This window comes from Macaca mulatta, chromosome X (genome assembly GCF_049350105.2).
Source record: "Macaca mulatta isolate MMU2019108-1 chromosome X, T2T-MMU8v2.0, whole genome shotgun sequence".
In the NCBI taxonomy this organism is placed as follows: domain Eukaryota; kingdom Metazoa; phylum Chordata; class Mammalia; order Primates; family Cercopithecidae; genus Macaca; species Macaca mulatta.
Genome location: NC_133426.1, coordinates 161,054,657 through 161,070,675, shown reverse-complemented (window position 1 = coordinate 161,070,675; position 16,019 = coordinate 161,054,657). Strand labels below are relative to the sequence as shown.

Here is a 16,019-nt window from a genome sequence, read left to right as displayed (position 1 = left end):
AAGCCACCACACCCGGCCTCTTTCTTGGCTCTTAATACCAAATTGGAAGCAACCCTAGACCTTTCTTCCACTAATCTGTCACCAAGGCCTTCAGATTCCTGAATGTCCCTAACTTTCAGCTTCCTTCTCCCGACTCACCCTGCCTCCCTCCTGCCAGGCCCACTATGTATAAATACATCAACCCTCTCCTCTGTTCTTCTACAGATCACTGGTTTTGTGGTAATCACTGCCTCTGAGTACTCACATCAGATGACAGGGCCCAAGGTGAACTGTGTAAGATACAGAACGAAAATGTAAAAACCAGAAAACATAAAAGCATCACACTTCAAATAGAACATAAAGGTCCCTAGATTTTTAATCAAAATATTTTACAATTTTTGCTCTGCTAGCATGAGATCACCAACAAGAAAACCCAACAGGAATACATTAAAAACTTAACAAATTGACTTTAATAAGTAAAAATTACAACATTCTTCTCCCAGCAATGAACAATTTCATTCTTTAAAAGTAAACGAGGCCTAAAACAAGACGGCACAGGAACAAGTAGTCAGATGGATTTAGGTGAACACTGTACAGAAGCTTTGAGGAAGTGCAAAGGACTGACCTCTAGGCCAGAACAAGATGGAAAACTACCAGGCCCATCAGACACCAGCATGGACAAAACTCAGTTATACTGAATTCAGAGACAAAATTCAGTGACACTCTTCTATCACTTATTTACGGTTCTACACCATTTCACTGAGCAGACTTAGTTTTTTGTTTTGTTTTGTTTTACAAACCTTATAAACAGAGGGGATAAAAAAATGCAAACTAGGACTATGATGTTAAGACAACCACTAGCAGACAGCTGCGGACAGTTACTGGGTCTGAAGGTGAGGCTCAAACCGAGAAGTCATTGGGATAAACTCTGCCTCTTTCATCACCCATATCCTTAAAACAGGACAAGATGGGATGACCACACCAGGTAACATCACCGAGGTCTCAAAGTAGCAGCTAAAATGTGCCGGAACTCTTCACCCTGTCTAGGACCTATGTTCCACTCTCTCAGCAACAAAAGGATCTATAACATGTTTTCTTAATAAGGCTTTAGTTTCTCCTCCAGCTGGACACAATGCTTCAAGTGGCCTTCACTACTCAGAAACCAATTCTACCTCTTTTGCTTTCTTCTTCTTCTTCTTCTTCTTGGTGGTATCACTGTCCTAGAAAGAAAGAGAATGAAAGCTTATAGATACCATGGGATCCACTAACAAAGCTATCACTCTCCCAGAAGGAAATCTGGTAAAGGTCCACAGTCAAGCAAGCCTTTTTTCAGGACCTGTAAGGATATTTTGGGTTAAATACTACATGTGACACAAAGTTCTGCGAACCTTTCAGTGACACCCTAGTGGTCTACTTTTGGAAGTAGAAACATTCAGATCACCATCCTACACATCCTCTCCACCCCACCATCAATAGAGCTGTAAGTGTAAGTGGTAGATGCCGAGTACCTCTATCTGTCCATTCCACAGGGAGGGCAAAAGCAGTCCAGGAACATGGGGAAGCACTAAAGGCACTCAGTCGCATGCCACCCCCAGGCCACAGCTCCTCCAAGAAGAGTAACAAAGCTGGTACCACCTGGGTAATTCTTTCCCCATGGAGGGACTAAGCCAGCCCAAGGAACCTGAACATATCTCCACACACCCCATCTCCAGGCTCGGCCCCGCTCTCCAGACCAGCCTTGGCCTTCTTGTCCTTCTTACTCTTCTTCTTTTCCTTCTTGATCAACTGAGGAGCTGCTGGAGGGGTCTCGTCACTTTCACTCTCACTCTCTCGCTTCCGCTGAGATGAAAGCAATTGGTTAAGTGTTAGATATTGGGCAATAACGGACAAGAAAGGTTCAGTGAGTCAAAAGGTAGTGAGGCACCGAGAAAGATCCCAACTGAATCCAACAGGACGTTTTGTGACTACAAACCCGGACAGGGCTTTAGTTTACTGAGGATTTGAAGACAGTCTCATCCCCCAAATCCAAGAAGCCTTGAGGCAGGCAGAGAGGAGCAGCACAGCAGCAGCATGGGGCTTGGGGATGGAAAGGCCCAGAGAAGCTGTTTCTTTCACGACTGCAAGGACCTCTCACAGAAAGCAGGCAAAGCAGGAATTCACATCTGACAAGTCAGAAGCTCCTCCCACACAGCCTTGTGCAGGATACTCAGTACCGCCCCCCGTTTCTGAGTACAGACCTGTCATTCTGTGCGCTAATGCCAGCAGCAACATGGGGTGGAGTTGCCACCCCATGCTTGACTGACTCTTTCAACACCAGGTGGTGCCGAGTTAAAATGCAATTCTGTTCTCTGCTGAATTTCGTATGGCCTCGAGTGTCCAACAGCCATGGCCTCTGATTTCAACACATGTGTCCTACCATTTGACCCAGGGCGGGGGCCAGAATGACACACACACCAGCACCCATTCTATCCCTGTGTTGCTGCCATAGCTGAGGTAGGAGTCGAGGCCGATCTGATTCCTGAGCCCACATTCCTCCTCCCAGCAGATACGACAGGGAATACAAATCAGAGGAGCCTGCAGAGCCCAAACAAGCACCCCAGGGTATAAGGCAGCATTACCTGTGTATGCACTCGCCAGGGTATATGGCTAGACTGCAGACAGTCACAAAGTAAGACGAATGCCAGTGCCTCTTAGGATTATCTCCCTAAGCACATTCCAAACTGATTACAGCATATGCCACTCACCTTCGCAGTTTTTGCTGCTTCGGCAACTACCTGCGGGGCTTTTACCACTTCAGCAACCACCTCTTTTTTGGCAGTCTCACTGAAAGAGAAGAGGTAGCAATAGGTCAAATTCACTGAATGGCTTTCCAGGGCAGTACTGATGTTATGTAGTGTTATCTGGCAAGTCTCAAACCACCATCAAAATACTGACGCTGGACAGAAGAACTCACCACTTACTGTTGCAGACTGACTCCCTCTAGAGTCCCACGAGCCAGACTAGAAAGGGGTAACTGTCTGCCGTGCAGGCCCACACCCCTAACTGGCCTGGGCAGCCAAGACTTCATGGGAGCCAAAGAGCTGGTTCCTGTGGTCCTGCATTTAGCAAGTTTGCCCCAAACCAAGTGACTCCCCCTCCCCTGGGCTCTACAACCTCCGTGCTCACCTGTCCCTCACCTGTCGTCTATGTACTCCTGCATCCAAATGGCAAGTGGGCACTCTCTACCCTCCCATCCTCACCTGTTGTTGACGTACTCCTGCATCAAGGCAGCATGTGTGCTGTCTCTACCCACCCCTGGCTCTGAAACATCCTGCCCTCACCTGTAGTCAACATACTCCTGCTTCCAGGTGGCAGGCGTACTCTCTGTGGGCTTCCCGTACTTGTCCAGAAGACCCTGCTTGATCATCAGCTTCTTCTGACTTGCCTGGTGGAACATCAAGGTGTCAACATTAGAATGGTGTCAATGCGGAAGCGGGCATGGTGACTGCAAAGAATAGAACAAGGTTCCTCCCTGGTGTATTCTCAGCAGGGCCTCAAACTCCTCTCCAGAGCATTCAGAATTCGCCCACTAACTCCAACACACACAGGACTTGTTGAAGGTCACAAAGCTTATTAGTGAGAGCCTCTGCAGACATATGTCCCCACCACAGCCACTCTACTCTTTTGCCTTTGCACATGCTGCTTGCTGCCTCCCACTGCCCTGAACTCTCCCCTCCCCTCTTCACTTCATCAACACCTAATCCACTCTTCACACTGGTGTGGCTTAACAGATGATCTCTTGCCCAGACTCCTTGAGCACTGTGGACACTCCAGGTGACAGCCACCTCTCTGCACTTCTTGGTAGCCACTAACATGAATGAAATTTGCCATTCCACTGTGTGATTACGTAAGTAATGCCCAACTGTTTCCCCTCAGACTGAAATCTCTAAGGCCCAAGACAGGGCCTGTTTCCACTCATCAACAATCCAGAGCCCAGCACAATACAAGGCTGTGGTGGTGAAATACACCAATAGCTGCCCAAGTATTCAACAATGCCAAACAAAAGAACCTGGCAGAGCACGCAACCCAGTACCACTTACCTTTGGACCTAAACCCCACTTCCGAGGGTAAGTGTCTCTCTCCATGATCACTCTCTTGATCTTTGCTACTATACCATGATCGCAGGTAGAGATGACCGCTGTGGTCATTAACGCAATAGCTACAGGCATTGAATAAAGAAAAGAATTATTTGAAGGGGGAAAGAATTGATAATTGATGAGCCCCAACTCTACTGTTGTATGCCACTTTTAAAACTCTGAGCTCTACTACTTTAATTGGGGTTTCCTTTGCTCAGGATATGCATATGGAAGAAATCCCCCATTATGAGAAGGAGGCTTCTGAAATGATGTTAAACTTCTCAAGTTAAAAAACACCTAACCAAAGCACCTAACAATACACATAACAGGCTTGCAGCTCAAGACATCTATAGGAATGGCATGCACACTCCCTTTGCGGCCACAGAACCTTTGAAGTTTTAAGGATTCCTTTTCTGCTGCTGTCCATAGGCCATGGCTGGCCTGCCTGCTCACAGAGCTAAGGAATCCTGATGACATGCTTACTTCTGGTACATATTGGACCCATTAAATGAATAGCTCTAAGGTTCATTCGCTAAGAGGGTGCAGAGCATTTAAAGTCTTAAGAGACAATCCAACAGTAGCTAAGCTTTCACAAGTTAAAAAACACTGGTACTTTACATGGAACCACAAAAGACTCAAACTAGCCAAAGTGATCCTAAGCAAAAAGAACAAACCTAGAGGAATCACATTACCTCACTTCACATTATACTATAGAGCTACAGTAACCACAATAGTATGGTACTGGCATAAAAACAGGCACATAAACCAATGGAACAGAATAGGGAACCCAGAAACAAATCCACACAGCCACATTGAACTCATTTTTGACAAAGGTACCAACAACATACACTGGGTAAAAACCAGTCTCTTCAATAAATGGTGCTGGGAAAACTAGATATCCATATGCATAAGAACGGGACAAAATATCCGCAAACTACCCATCTGACAAGGGATTTAAAACCAGAATATATAACGAACTCGGCGCTATAGGAAAAAAATCTAATAATCCAATCAAAAAACAGGCAAAATATTTGAATAGACACTTCTCAAAAGAAGATAAATAAATGGCAAACAGGCATATGAAAAGGTGCTCAACGCTGATCACCAGAGAAATGCAAATCAAAACTACAATGAAATATCATTTCACTCCAGTTAAAATGGTTTATATCCAAAAGACAGACAATGACAAATGCTGGAAAGGATGTGGAGAAAAGGGAACCTTTGTACATTGTTGGTGGGAAGGTAAATTGATACAACCACTATGGAGAACAGTTAGGAGGTTCCTCGAAAAACTAAACTGAGCTACCATAGGATCCAGCAATCCCACTGCTGGGTATATACCCCAAATAAAGGAAATTAGTGTTATCAAAGAGATCACAATAGCCAAGATTTGGAAGCAACCGAGGTGCCCATCAACAGATAAATGGATAAAGAAAATGTGGTACATATACACGATGGAATACTATTCAGCCTTAAAAAAAAAAAGAGATCCTGTCATTTCCAACAACATGGATGGAACTGAAGATCATGTTAAGTGTAATCAGTCAGGCATAGAATGACAAACATTGCATGTTCTCACTTATTTGTGGGAGCTAAGAATCGAAACAATTGAACTCATGGACAGAGAAGAGTAAAAGAATGGTTACCAGAGACTGGGAGGGTAGTTGGAGGCTGGCAGGGAGGTAGGGATGGTTAATGGGTACAAAAAAAAAAAATAAAGGCAGATCACCTGAGGTCAGGAGTTCAAGACCAGCCTGACCAACATGGCAAAACCCCATTTCTACTAAAAATACAAAAAATTAGCCAAGTGTCATGGTGTGCACCTGTAATCCTAGCTACTCGGAAGGCTGAGTCACGAGAATTGCTTGAACCTGGGAAGCAGAGGTTGCAGCGAGCCAAAGTCACGTCACTGCACTCCAGTCTGGGCGAAAGAGCAAGACTCTTGTCTTCTTAAAAAGCAAAAACAAAAACAAAACACCAACAACAAAAACAAAAAAATCAAATGAATGAACAAGACGAGTAAGACCTACTATTTGATAGCCTACTATTTGATAGATTATAGTCACAGGGTGACTATAATCAATAGCTTAAGTGTATATTTTAAAATAACTAAGGTGATAGATAAATAACTAACAGTAAAATAGGATTGTTAGTAACACAAAGGAGAAATGCTTAAGATGGACGCCCCATTCTCCACGATGTGATTATTATGTATTGCATGCCTGTGTCAAAACATCTCATGAACCCCATAAATATATACACCTACTATGTAACCACAAACATTTACAATTTAAAAAATAAACATCCCCTCTTACCCATGCAGATTGCTTCTCCTTTGGTGGTGATAACCACAATCTCCTGATTGACCTCAATGCCATCCTCATATCGAAGAACACCTGGAAGCATGATCTTGGCCCCATAGCAGATAGCATTTACCTGCAGAGATGGCACCATGTGTGAGGGGCCCAGCTGCTGCCTTCCACCCCACTCCCACACCAGAGTAAAGGAAGACAACAAGGGGGTGGGGTCTGACACCATGAAACAGGGATGGCACTGATAGCCCACTAGCTGCAAGGGGCATGAAGGGACTCAGAAGAGCAACAGCCACCTCACTGTGCTAGGCACCACTCTCTGTACTTTACACACACGACTTAAAAGTCGTAAAGAAGACTTTCAGGTTTTCAGGTTCTAGAGACTCACAGGTATTTTCATTTTATTTTTTTATTTTTTGTTTTCCCGCAGAACCTCCCTCTGTCGTCCAGGGTGGAGTGCAGTGGCACGTTCTCAGCTCACTGCAACCTCCACCTACAGAGTTCAAGTGATTCTCGTGCCTCAGCCTCCCAAGTAGCTGGGATTACAGGCATGCGCCACCACGCCCAGCTAATTTTTGTATTTTTAATAGAGACAGGGTTTCACCATATTGCCCAGGCTGGTCTCAAACTCCTGAGCTCAAGCAATTTGCCTGGCCTGGCCTCCCAAAGTGCTGGGATTACAAGTGTGAGTCACTGCACCTGGTCGGTATTTTCATTTTAAACATAAAAATAGCCTTGGCATTCCTTAACTGCTCCTCTCTCCTCCTTATCAGGAGAAAGAATAGATTTACTAGAGATCCAGGCAATAAGAGGCTCCTAAAGAACTTGAAAACAAGATTACTGAGGCCGGTTGAACCAATCACACAAAAGTCTTGGTGCAGAATTTATAGATCAGTAGGTACAACTTAAGGCTTCCTCTCCAGAAGTTCAATGGTGCCCAAGGCACCCATCTGCCTCATGCCATCTCCACTCACCTAGATCTCTTTTGCTGATCACATTTGACCCTCCCTTTACATTCACCCAGAAGCCAATGGTTTGATAAGGAGAGGTTATCACATTTATGTTGTCCACTGTTTTGTGACTGAGTTTTTTCAACTATTATGGTGCCATCTTTCAGTATTTATTACAGCGTATATACATACAAAATATGCAAACATCTGTACAAGATTTGAATATAAATAATTACCAACTACAAACATTTTAAATATCCAGAAATTTTTATCCCTCAAGTTAGAGAAAAGAGAGTATGCTTTAATTTATAAAAGGCCAACTCTCTGATCATCATAAAAACACAGCTCACAGCCTTGATCTCCTGGGCTCAAGCGATTCTCCCACTTCAGCCTCCCAAGTAGATGGGAATATAGACATGTGCCACTACACCTGGCTATTTTTTATTTTTGTGACGACAGGGTCTTACTATGTTTTTTTTTTTTTTTTTTTTGAGGCGGAGTCTTCACTCTGTCGCCCAGGCTGGAGTGCAGTGGCACCATCTCGGCTCACTGCAAGCTCCGCCTCCCGGGTTCGCGCCATTCTCCTGCCTCAGCCTCCGGAGTAGCTGGGACTACAGGCGCCCGCCACCGCGCCCGGCTAATTTTTTTTTGTATTTTAGTAGAGACGGGGTTTCACCGTGTTAGCCAGGATGGTCTCGATCTACTGACCTCGTGATCCGCCCGCCTCGGCCTCCCAAAGTGCAGGGATTACAGGCGTGAGCCACCGCGCCCGGCCTCAGGGTCTTACTATGTTGCTCAGGCTGGTCTCAAACTCCTTCCTGGGCTCAAGTGATCCTCTTGTCTTAGCCTGCCAAAGTGCTGGGATTACAGGCATCAGCCACTGTGCCCAGCCTAATGTGCCTTATTTTTAAGTATTCCTACCATTAAACTTTTACTTTAAATTAGTATACTTGGTTTGGACTTGAAAAAATAAATAAATAAAACCCAAGGAAAACAATAAAAAGAGCAAGCCTCATCTTTGGAGTATGTTCTGTCCAAATATAAACTCCTAACCCGGAACTTACTGCACTGTCTTTCATAACCAGCCGTTTATGAGATGTCAACAACTTTTCCAAAGGGTAAACAACTCGCCGCAGGTAACTCTCATCCTTGTGGTTATCATATAGCCACTGAGCATCAAGCACATCGTGCATTGTCACCATGTGGTCCTGAAAAGCAGCCATGTATGAAAATAATTCAGTTTTTTTGCATCTCGGCCCATCAGATCCCAAACTTCCTAAAACTGAATGTAACTTGTCTACTAGTCCAAGCTCATTATGTCTTCAGCCTCTTCAGTCCTGGCTCTTCCAGGCATCTTTAACCACTGAAGTATTAGATCCCAAGCAGGCATTTTTGTAGGCTGGGAGGCAAATGAATAGAATAATACTTCCTACCCAATCATCTCCCTTAGTCCATTTTAATGTCCCAAAGTTTAATTAACAGAACAGGGAAGCTGCCCTGGACTGAACTCAACACTTTGGAAAGCGCCTTTCCCACAACATGAAGCAAGTGGAGTGCCACCAAAGGCTGGCAGATGTTAAGAACAAGCTCTAAAACTTCTAGCCCCGTAACACATACCTTTTCACTCATGACTCCAGAACGAACCCTCCGAAGCTCCTGCATCTGACCACCAACTCCCAATAACAAACCAAGGTGCACACATAATGTCCGAATGTAGGTGCCGGCCTCACAACTCACCCAAAAGATTCCTAAGATATACACACAAAAGAAAAGCAGCACCTACTATAAATACATCACTGGTTGAGAAATGGTTATCCTTCATCTGAGCCATCAAGACTAGAGGTGACAGACAGAGGGCATGACTAACACAATATGCCAAGGGCAACCACTTCTTAAAATATAAGCATTTGTTGTATTTAAAGATCTGTAATTCTGATATTAACAGAATTTTTAACACTTAGTTGCAGGTATATTCAGCATGGTATGTTTCATGGATGGGCGGAAAATAGGCATTGTCTTAAATTTACTTCTGACAACTTAATCTGACCAGCCCTGCTAAGTATTGCTATGTTTAAAAGAAAAGTACAATCCAACTGTTTATTGTTGCTTTTTGCCATTTGGTAGCATTTTACACGTAGGCTTCAATCTGGAGAATACTCTGGATTCAACAGAAAAACCTTTTAAATGATGTTTTGTACAACAGAAACTTCTAAGCAGTCAAAATCGCAACAAGTAAAAAACACATGCAAAACATACTTTGCTGAAAACACCTTTGAACAAAGCACCGAACTACACAAATGCAGAATGAAAATATTTCAATTCCAGCAGAAGCAGTCATCATAAAAAGTACAAAAGCCATCTCACTTTACTAGGCACTGTTCACTTTTTAACAAAAGATAATAAAAACTATTGCCCACAGACAATATCCCAGCTGTAGCGCAGGTTTCAGAAAGTCTTCAACTTCAAGGGCATCTACTTTTAACAAGAGAACAGAATCCTGAAGAATGTGTTCATACCCACTCACAGACCTAATGACCCACCTAATCTTCTTTCAGGATCGTATTCAATCATTTTGCTCTCGTAGATGGTCCTCACTCGGAGCTGCCTCTTTACTGCAGCAATAAGTGGGGGTCGCTGGAATAGGGCACCTGTCAGAGTTTCTAGGGCCTAAGGGCAAACACAAAGCAAAACAAACACCCTCATCAGAATGTAAATGTGCAGTCACTGGTCCAGGCTGGCTGTGGCAGCTGACTGAAAAGGGCACAAAAGGAGTCAGCCAGGACAGCTAACCCATCTCCAGATGTTTAGGGGCTCAGAGATCCAAATCAACAAAGGGTGTCCTCCCTACAATTGCAGACTTACCCTAGAAAGCTGGGTCCCCCCTTCAATAGCATTGTGCAGCCGGACAATCCCCACATACTCTTTGCCTGAAAAATGACAAGAGTAGTCAGGTTTGGCCACTGAGTTTTCTGTTTTTCATATTTCTTATATGCTCAGTCACTCCCATTTTGCACAACAGGAAAAGCAGGCAGCTTGACCTTGTGTTTCTATAAAATCTGCATGAAGACAGATTTCATGGTGATGATGTAGGAAAGAATGAAGATACTCTCTCACTGGGAATTCAATGTACTGACAGGGACAGTTGGGAGTACCCAGTGTAGAACCTGCCTGGAAAAAGCCTTGCAAGATAAGCAGGCTTTTCTCAGATAAAAATGAAGGAAGGATACTTTAGGCAGAAGCAGTGGCACAGAGTGAGAAGCCTAGAGTGACAAGCTGAGAGCTGAACCTGGACAGAGTTCTGCCTCCAGGCTACAAATGGATCCTGTCAGCTTGATGAATACATGCTTAGTATGTGGAATTCCAAAAAGGGTGGACCACCAAGATCTGGCAGGGGACAGAAGGTACACAGAAACCAACAGTATCTCTGCTTTAGGATTTTTTTTTTCCCTAACGAAGAAATAGTTTCCAGCAGACAAAACATAGAAGGGAAATACAGAAAGCTTTCCACTCTAGCCAGTCCTTCCCTCCCTCTCCCAAATACCTGCACTCTGTTGTGACTTCACCAAGCGAGTGGCTCGTTCTATGCACACGATTAAACAACCAGTCACCTTGGGATCCAGAGTACCACTGTGCCCTGTCTTCTCCACCCTAAGTATCCGTCGAATCCAGGCTACCACCTCATGGGAAGAGGGGTTAGAGGGCTTGTCAAGATTAATGAAACCTGTCCTAGAATGAAAAAAAAAAATTAATGTATAACCCACTCCTGTGCGCCAATGAAACAACACATCTAGAGTTAAAAGAAAAAGAATTCACTGTGGGTACAGGTTATATATTCAAGACAAAGCTATTCTGGCATGTCACTGCCTTCTTGAATAGCTAGTGTGAAAGCATTTTCAAAAGAAAGTAAGTTTGCACAGTGCCTCCTCCCAACACTTACCTGATATAGTCCCCAATCTCTCTCTTCAGAGGATTTGAACCACATGCAAGAGGTGTATAGTGTGTTGTCCTTACATTCAGCTTATCAAAATTCTACAAAGCAACGACACAACACAAAACAAAATACCATGTCGTGAGCACATGTAAAAAAAGAGTCAGTACCACTATGTGGCCCACAAACTGGCATAGGTCTGCAGGATGGACTAAGTACAAAAACTGAGAACTGTTTACAAACTTAGCAATTTAACATTGTGGGGACATTTATTCTACAACAGTGTCAAGTGCACTGCAAATTTTTTTAAAAACTTGGTTCTTCATTTCAGATACCTTAAGGAATCCTGCTTTAAACTGTATCAGTGGGCATTTCCTAAAGTCAAGGATACCAGCAGTAAGCATTCTCAATCAATTGCTTGACACTTGGAAATAACATAAAAGCAGGCATTCACCTGATGCACGATTTTAACCACATACCTTTAGCAGAAGGGGCCACTGAGACGTGTCCAACTTAGCAACTTTGGATTCGGGTTTGATAAGAAATTCTTCAGCGTGTTGTATTTCCTTCGACAGGACAGAAACATAACCTATTAAACTTCCCACCCGATTTTGAACAATTCCATTACTGCCATGGAAATGTATGCCTTTTAAATAGAAAATAAGGCTTCCTATGTATTTTCACTGGGACCTCCAAGGGAAAGAGAGAGAAGAAATGAACCAGGAGTACAGAGGGGAAGTGAAATGCCACTAAGATAGGTCCAAACATTTAAAGAGAAAGGGGGATGGTGGGTCTGTGGGTGGCATAAAGAAGAGAAATTCAGAGAGAGCAGTTGGTTAAGGCCGGCACCACTTAGTAAGCTATGCCTGAAGGACACTTGGACTGTCTGGGGCTCTCATTTCAATGCTTTTTCAAATCTACACAATGACCACCAATGCTGGCCCATTCCTTGGAAACCTTTAAAAACACCTCTTTCTTTTAGTTTGTTATTTAAGTAAACCTTTTTAGTCAAAGTGAAGTCAAACACATTACTACTCACAGCTACATCTTCTTCTGGCAATGACTTCCGCTCCTTTTTCTTCTTATGTTTCTTTGGCAAAATAATTACTAAAAAAACAAACACAGGATTCGGGAATTTTCCCCAAGAATAAATGAAACAAGAGTTTAAAATAAAGACCGAAATTAGGTCAGGTAGGAAATGTATTTTAGGTCTACGATTACAGTTACATGTCACATGTTTTGCAAGGACAGACTGCGTATGTGACGGTGGCCCCTATAAGATTATAACAGAGCTGAAAAATTCCTATCTCCTAGTGATGTCTTGATGATCCCGACCCTGTGTAGGTCAAGGCTACTGTGTGTGTTGTGTGTGTTTGTGCCTTAGTTAACAACAAAAAAAAATTTTTTTAAGAAAAAAATTAAAAAATATTTAAATAGAAAACTTATAAGGATATAAACAGAAAATATTTATGTACAGCTGAATAATGTGTTTGTTTTAAGCTAAGTACTATTACAATAGTCGAAGTAAAAAGTTTATGAAGTTACAGTAAGCTAAGGTTGATTTATTCTGAAGAAAAATATATTTTTATAAATTTAGTGTAGCCTAGGTATACAGATTACAAAGTCTTCAGTAGTCTTCAGTCTGAGGCCTTCACATTCAGTCACCGACTCAGCCAGGGCAACTTCCAGCCCAGCAAGCTCTATTCATGGTAAGTGCCCTCCGGTGCACCACTTATAACCTTGTGTACTATATATATGTGTATATATATATATATATATATATATTTTTTTTTTTTTGAGTGGGGGGACCCTCTTTCCCCAGGCTCTATCTCCCGGTTCTTAAGCAATTCTCCTGCCTCAGCCTCCCAAGTAGCTGGGATTACAGGCGTGTACCACCACGCCCACCTAATTTTTTTGTAATTTTAGTAGAGACGGGGTTTCACCATGTTAGCCAGGCTGGTCTTGAACTCCTGACCTCAGGTGATCCGCCCGCCTGGGCTTGCCAAAGTGCTGGGATTACAGGCCTGAGCCACCGCGCCCAGCCCTGTGCTATATTTTCACTGTCCTTTTTCTGCTTAGACATGTTTAAATACACAAACTCTCGATGCTGTGTTCCAACTGCCTACAGCATTCCGCACAGTACAATGCTGTCCAGGTTTGTAGCCTAGGAGCCATACGCTACACCATATACAGCCCAGGTGTGTAGTAGCCTATGCCATCAAGGTTTGTGTAAGAGTCCTCTGATGTTCATACAATGATGAAATCGCCTAACGACCCATTTCTCAGAACGTATATCCGTAGGTAAGCGAGAAAACAAAGTGTGTAAGGCCAAATATATGGGTCGCATGGCTGGGTAACTGACTGCAGGCTACTGCACGTGTCTGCTTCCCTTCCGGTTCACCACGTGGCTATGGCAGGGCTTAAATACCCAACAGAAGCACTCAGGCAGCGGGCCGGAAAGTTCCACAAGCGACCACTCGACTGTCCCCACGGGCTTGTGGCCTCTAGAATTTTCTTGCAACTTGGAGCTCTATCCCTGCTCCGAGGTCCCTCGGCTCCTTTTCTTCTCGGCCCGTTTCCACTACCCTTGCCCCCCTAGTCGCATGGAGCTGTAACGGCGGTGTCCGGGCTGGCAGCAGCACAGACACTGCCACGTCCCCCGCCACCACAGGGTGGGCAGCACGGCAGAGGTCCTTCGACGGCGACCCGGACCCCAGAGAGGTGAGAGAGCCGAGCCCCATCATACTAAGTCACCACGAGGGGCTTCCACTCTCGCGCCCTTGCCATGGAGCCAGTACCGAGCGACAAGGCCGGCTTAAGGCCTGGCGGAGAAGAGGCCGACACGCCGGCGGGAACCAGAAGGAGGCGTGCGCGGGCCCCGATACCATCCCCCCACCCCCAGCTCCCCGAGTCGCCCGGAGTTAGCACGGCCCGGACGCCTGCAGCCCTTACCTTCCGCATCCGCCATGTTATCCTGCACCGCGTGCGTGCAGCCCGGACCACAGCTGAGAGACCGACCGCAGACTCCCGCCGCCTCGGTCCCGTCAGGCCGCGCTGCTAGGACCCACCCACCCGCGCACCGCCCTGTGCGTGCCTTGCCGCGGGGCGGGAGGGGGCGGAGCCATCCCGGGGGCGGAATCCGAGGCGCGCGCTGGTAGTCCGCGCAATGCGATTTGTTGGCTTGGCCAGTACGGAGGGCGCGACCGCGCGTGCGCATCGAGCCTCAACCAGCCCGGTTGGCCCAGGCTGGAAGCGCGACTGCCGCCCGCCCCGGCAGCCTGGAGTCGGTGGGCGTGGCCTCAGCTGTAACTGGTTCACCTCCGGTTTTAGCTCCGCGCCTGCGCCTGGGCTCACGGCTGAACGCTCCGTAAACAGTACCTCTTTCTTTGCTTTCTCACACCGACCCTTTCAGGTTGGTGTTGGATCAGTCCTGATTAATAAGTGAACATGTTAAAGCTCGGAGAGGTTGAAAGCCCTTTGCTGCTTGCAGTTCCCATCCAGCTAGAGCAGATGGCCAATAGGAGTAGAGTGCGTGCTGCATGTTGACTTTTAAATTTTCCAGCAGCAACATGAAAGAAGAGTAAAAAGAAAAAGGTGAAAATGATTTTTATAATGAATTTTTTTAACCCAGCGTATCCGAAATATTATCATTTCCACATATAGGCAAAACACAACAGTATGAATAGGATATTTTACTTTTTTTTTTTTGTCCCCTCACGAAGACTTTCCGGAGTGTGCGTTTATGCTCACAGCACACTTCAATTCGAACTCCACGACCGGGCTTCACGCCAAACAGCAGAGACAAAGCACTGGCACTAAATCTCATAGAAACAGGATGAGCCTGGGTATCATGATAGGCAGCAGGGCTGGAAGCTGGAACCAAACTGATTTCTCCCCAGGGATCTTTGATGGTGTCTAATTGATCACAGTGTCCTGTAGTAAGCCATCATGATCTGTATAACCCCGGTAACTCTAGGTCTGGCTAAAGGCATCCTGCCTTGAATCACCACAATGGAAAATCATAGCACCTCATCTAATTCCCAGATCTAGTCAGTCCACAGGCCAGAGCCTGTGAGGTGAACCTGTAAAGGTGAGGCCAGGCATATGTAACGCTACAAGTGTGTACTTTAAGCCTGCCTCCTGCCTTCTCCTGGGACCCATGGCCATTTCCTAGGGGCTTGCACTAGCCTGTGTTAATCGCTGGGGAAGTAGAATGCCACTGTGGTCCAATGGTCAGAAGTGGAGTCAGCCCACGTCCCTTTGACTATCAGCCACCCTGTGGCTCTCTCCCCAGTTCTTGAATCCGTACTTGTAATAAACAGTAAATTGGTAGCTGGAAAAATTCCCACAGGGGCTTCCTGACTCAAGGACTGAGGGTGATAATGGAAGGAAAGATCAAAGGAAGCCTCTGGCACATTATCATAATTGATTCCCTGGAAACTGATTTGATAATCTCACTGTACCCCAAGACATCATGCAGAGCGGACCTGATGCTTAGGAAGTAGCAAATATTTCACCACAGGGTGAGAGATAAGCCCCTTGAAAATTCAGGGAGGTGACACCTCAGTGAGCTTCCTGGGCATCCAGTGGGCTGAGGCATGTTGAGACAGTCCCTCCAAAGAGAAAGACAAGTTGCCTTACTTGGAACCCTCTGCTTACTAAACAAGAAGCATGACCCTCAGTGGGCCATTTTCTGGAGATGGCATATCCCATTAGGATGCTACACAGAGCCTTT

The 16,019-nt window shown here is 45.2% G+C and overlaps 1 protein-coding gene and 2 non-coding genes across 8 annotated transcripts; all 3 read right to left on the bottom strand.

The window, feature by feature from the left end:
* Positions 1-330: 330 nt before the first annotated feature.
* On the bottom strand, positions 331-14,358 carry DKC1 (dyskerin pseudouridine synthase 1). 6 transcript variants are annotated; one of them, XR_013412557.1, is made up of 15 exons: positions 14,237-14,354; positions 12,324-12,391; positions 11,764-11,850; positions 11,294-11,385; positions 10,898-11,082; positions 10,219-10,283; positions 9,897-10,023; positions 8,974-9,104; positions 8,421-8,564; positions 6,410-6,530; positions 4,059-4,177; positions 3,300-3,403; positions 2,692-2,802; positions 1,681-1,818; positions 331-1,199 (listed from the first exon to the last, which is right to left on the bottom strand). XR_013412557.1 is itself a non-coding variant. In XM_077987691.1 (15 exons), exons 1-15 carry the CDS (start codon positions 14,250-14,252, stop codon positions 1,131-1,133), a joined length of 1,530 nt encoding a protein of 509 aa, XP_077843817.1. In that variant the 5' UTR covers positions 14,253-14,354; the 3' UTR covers positions 331-1,130.
* On the bottom strand, positions 2,874-3,002 carry LOC114675231 (small nucleolar RNA SNORA56). Its single transcript, XR_003726320.1, has one exon. It is a non-coding gene; the product is annotated as a small nucleolar RNA SNORA56 (small nucleolar RNA).
* Positions 8,747-8,878, bottom strand: LOC114675225 (small nucleolar RNA SNORA36 family). Its single transcript, XR_003726315.1, has one exon. It is a non-coding gene; the product is annotated as a small nucleolar RNA SNORA36 family (small nucleolar RNA).
* Positions 14,359-16,019: the final 1,661 nt, after the last annotated feature.

Coding starts and splice junctions, on each gene's coding strand:
- DKC1 (XM_077987691.1), bottom strand. Junction 10,284..10,897: donor GAAGTCACAACAGAGTGCAG/GTATTTGGGAGA, acceptor GTCATTTTTCAG/GCAAAGAGTATGTGGGGATT. Junction 1,200..1,680: donor GGGCCGAGCCTGGAGATGGG/GTGTGTGGAGAT, acceptor CTTTCTTTCTAG/GACAGTGATACCACCAAGAA.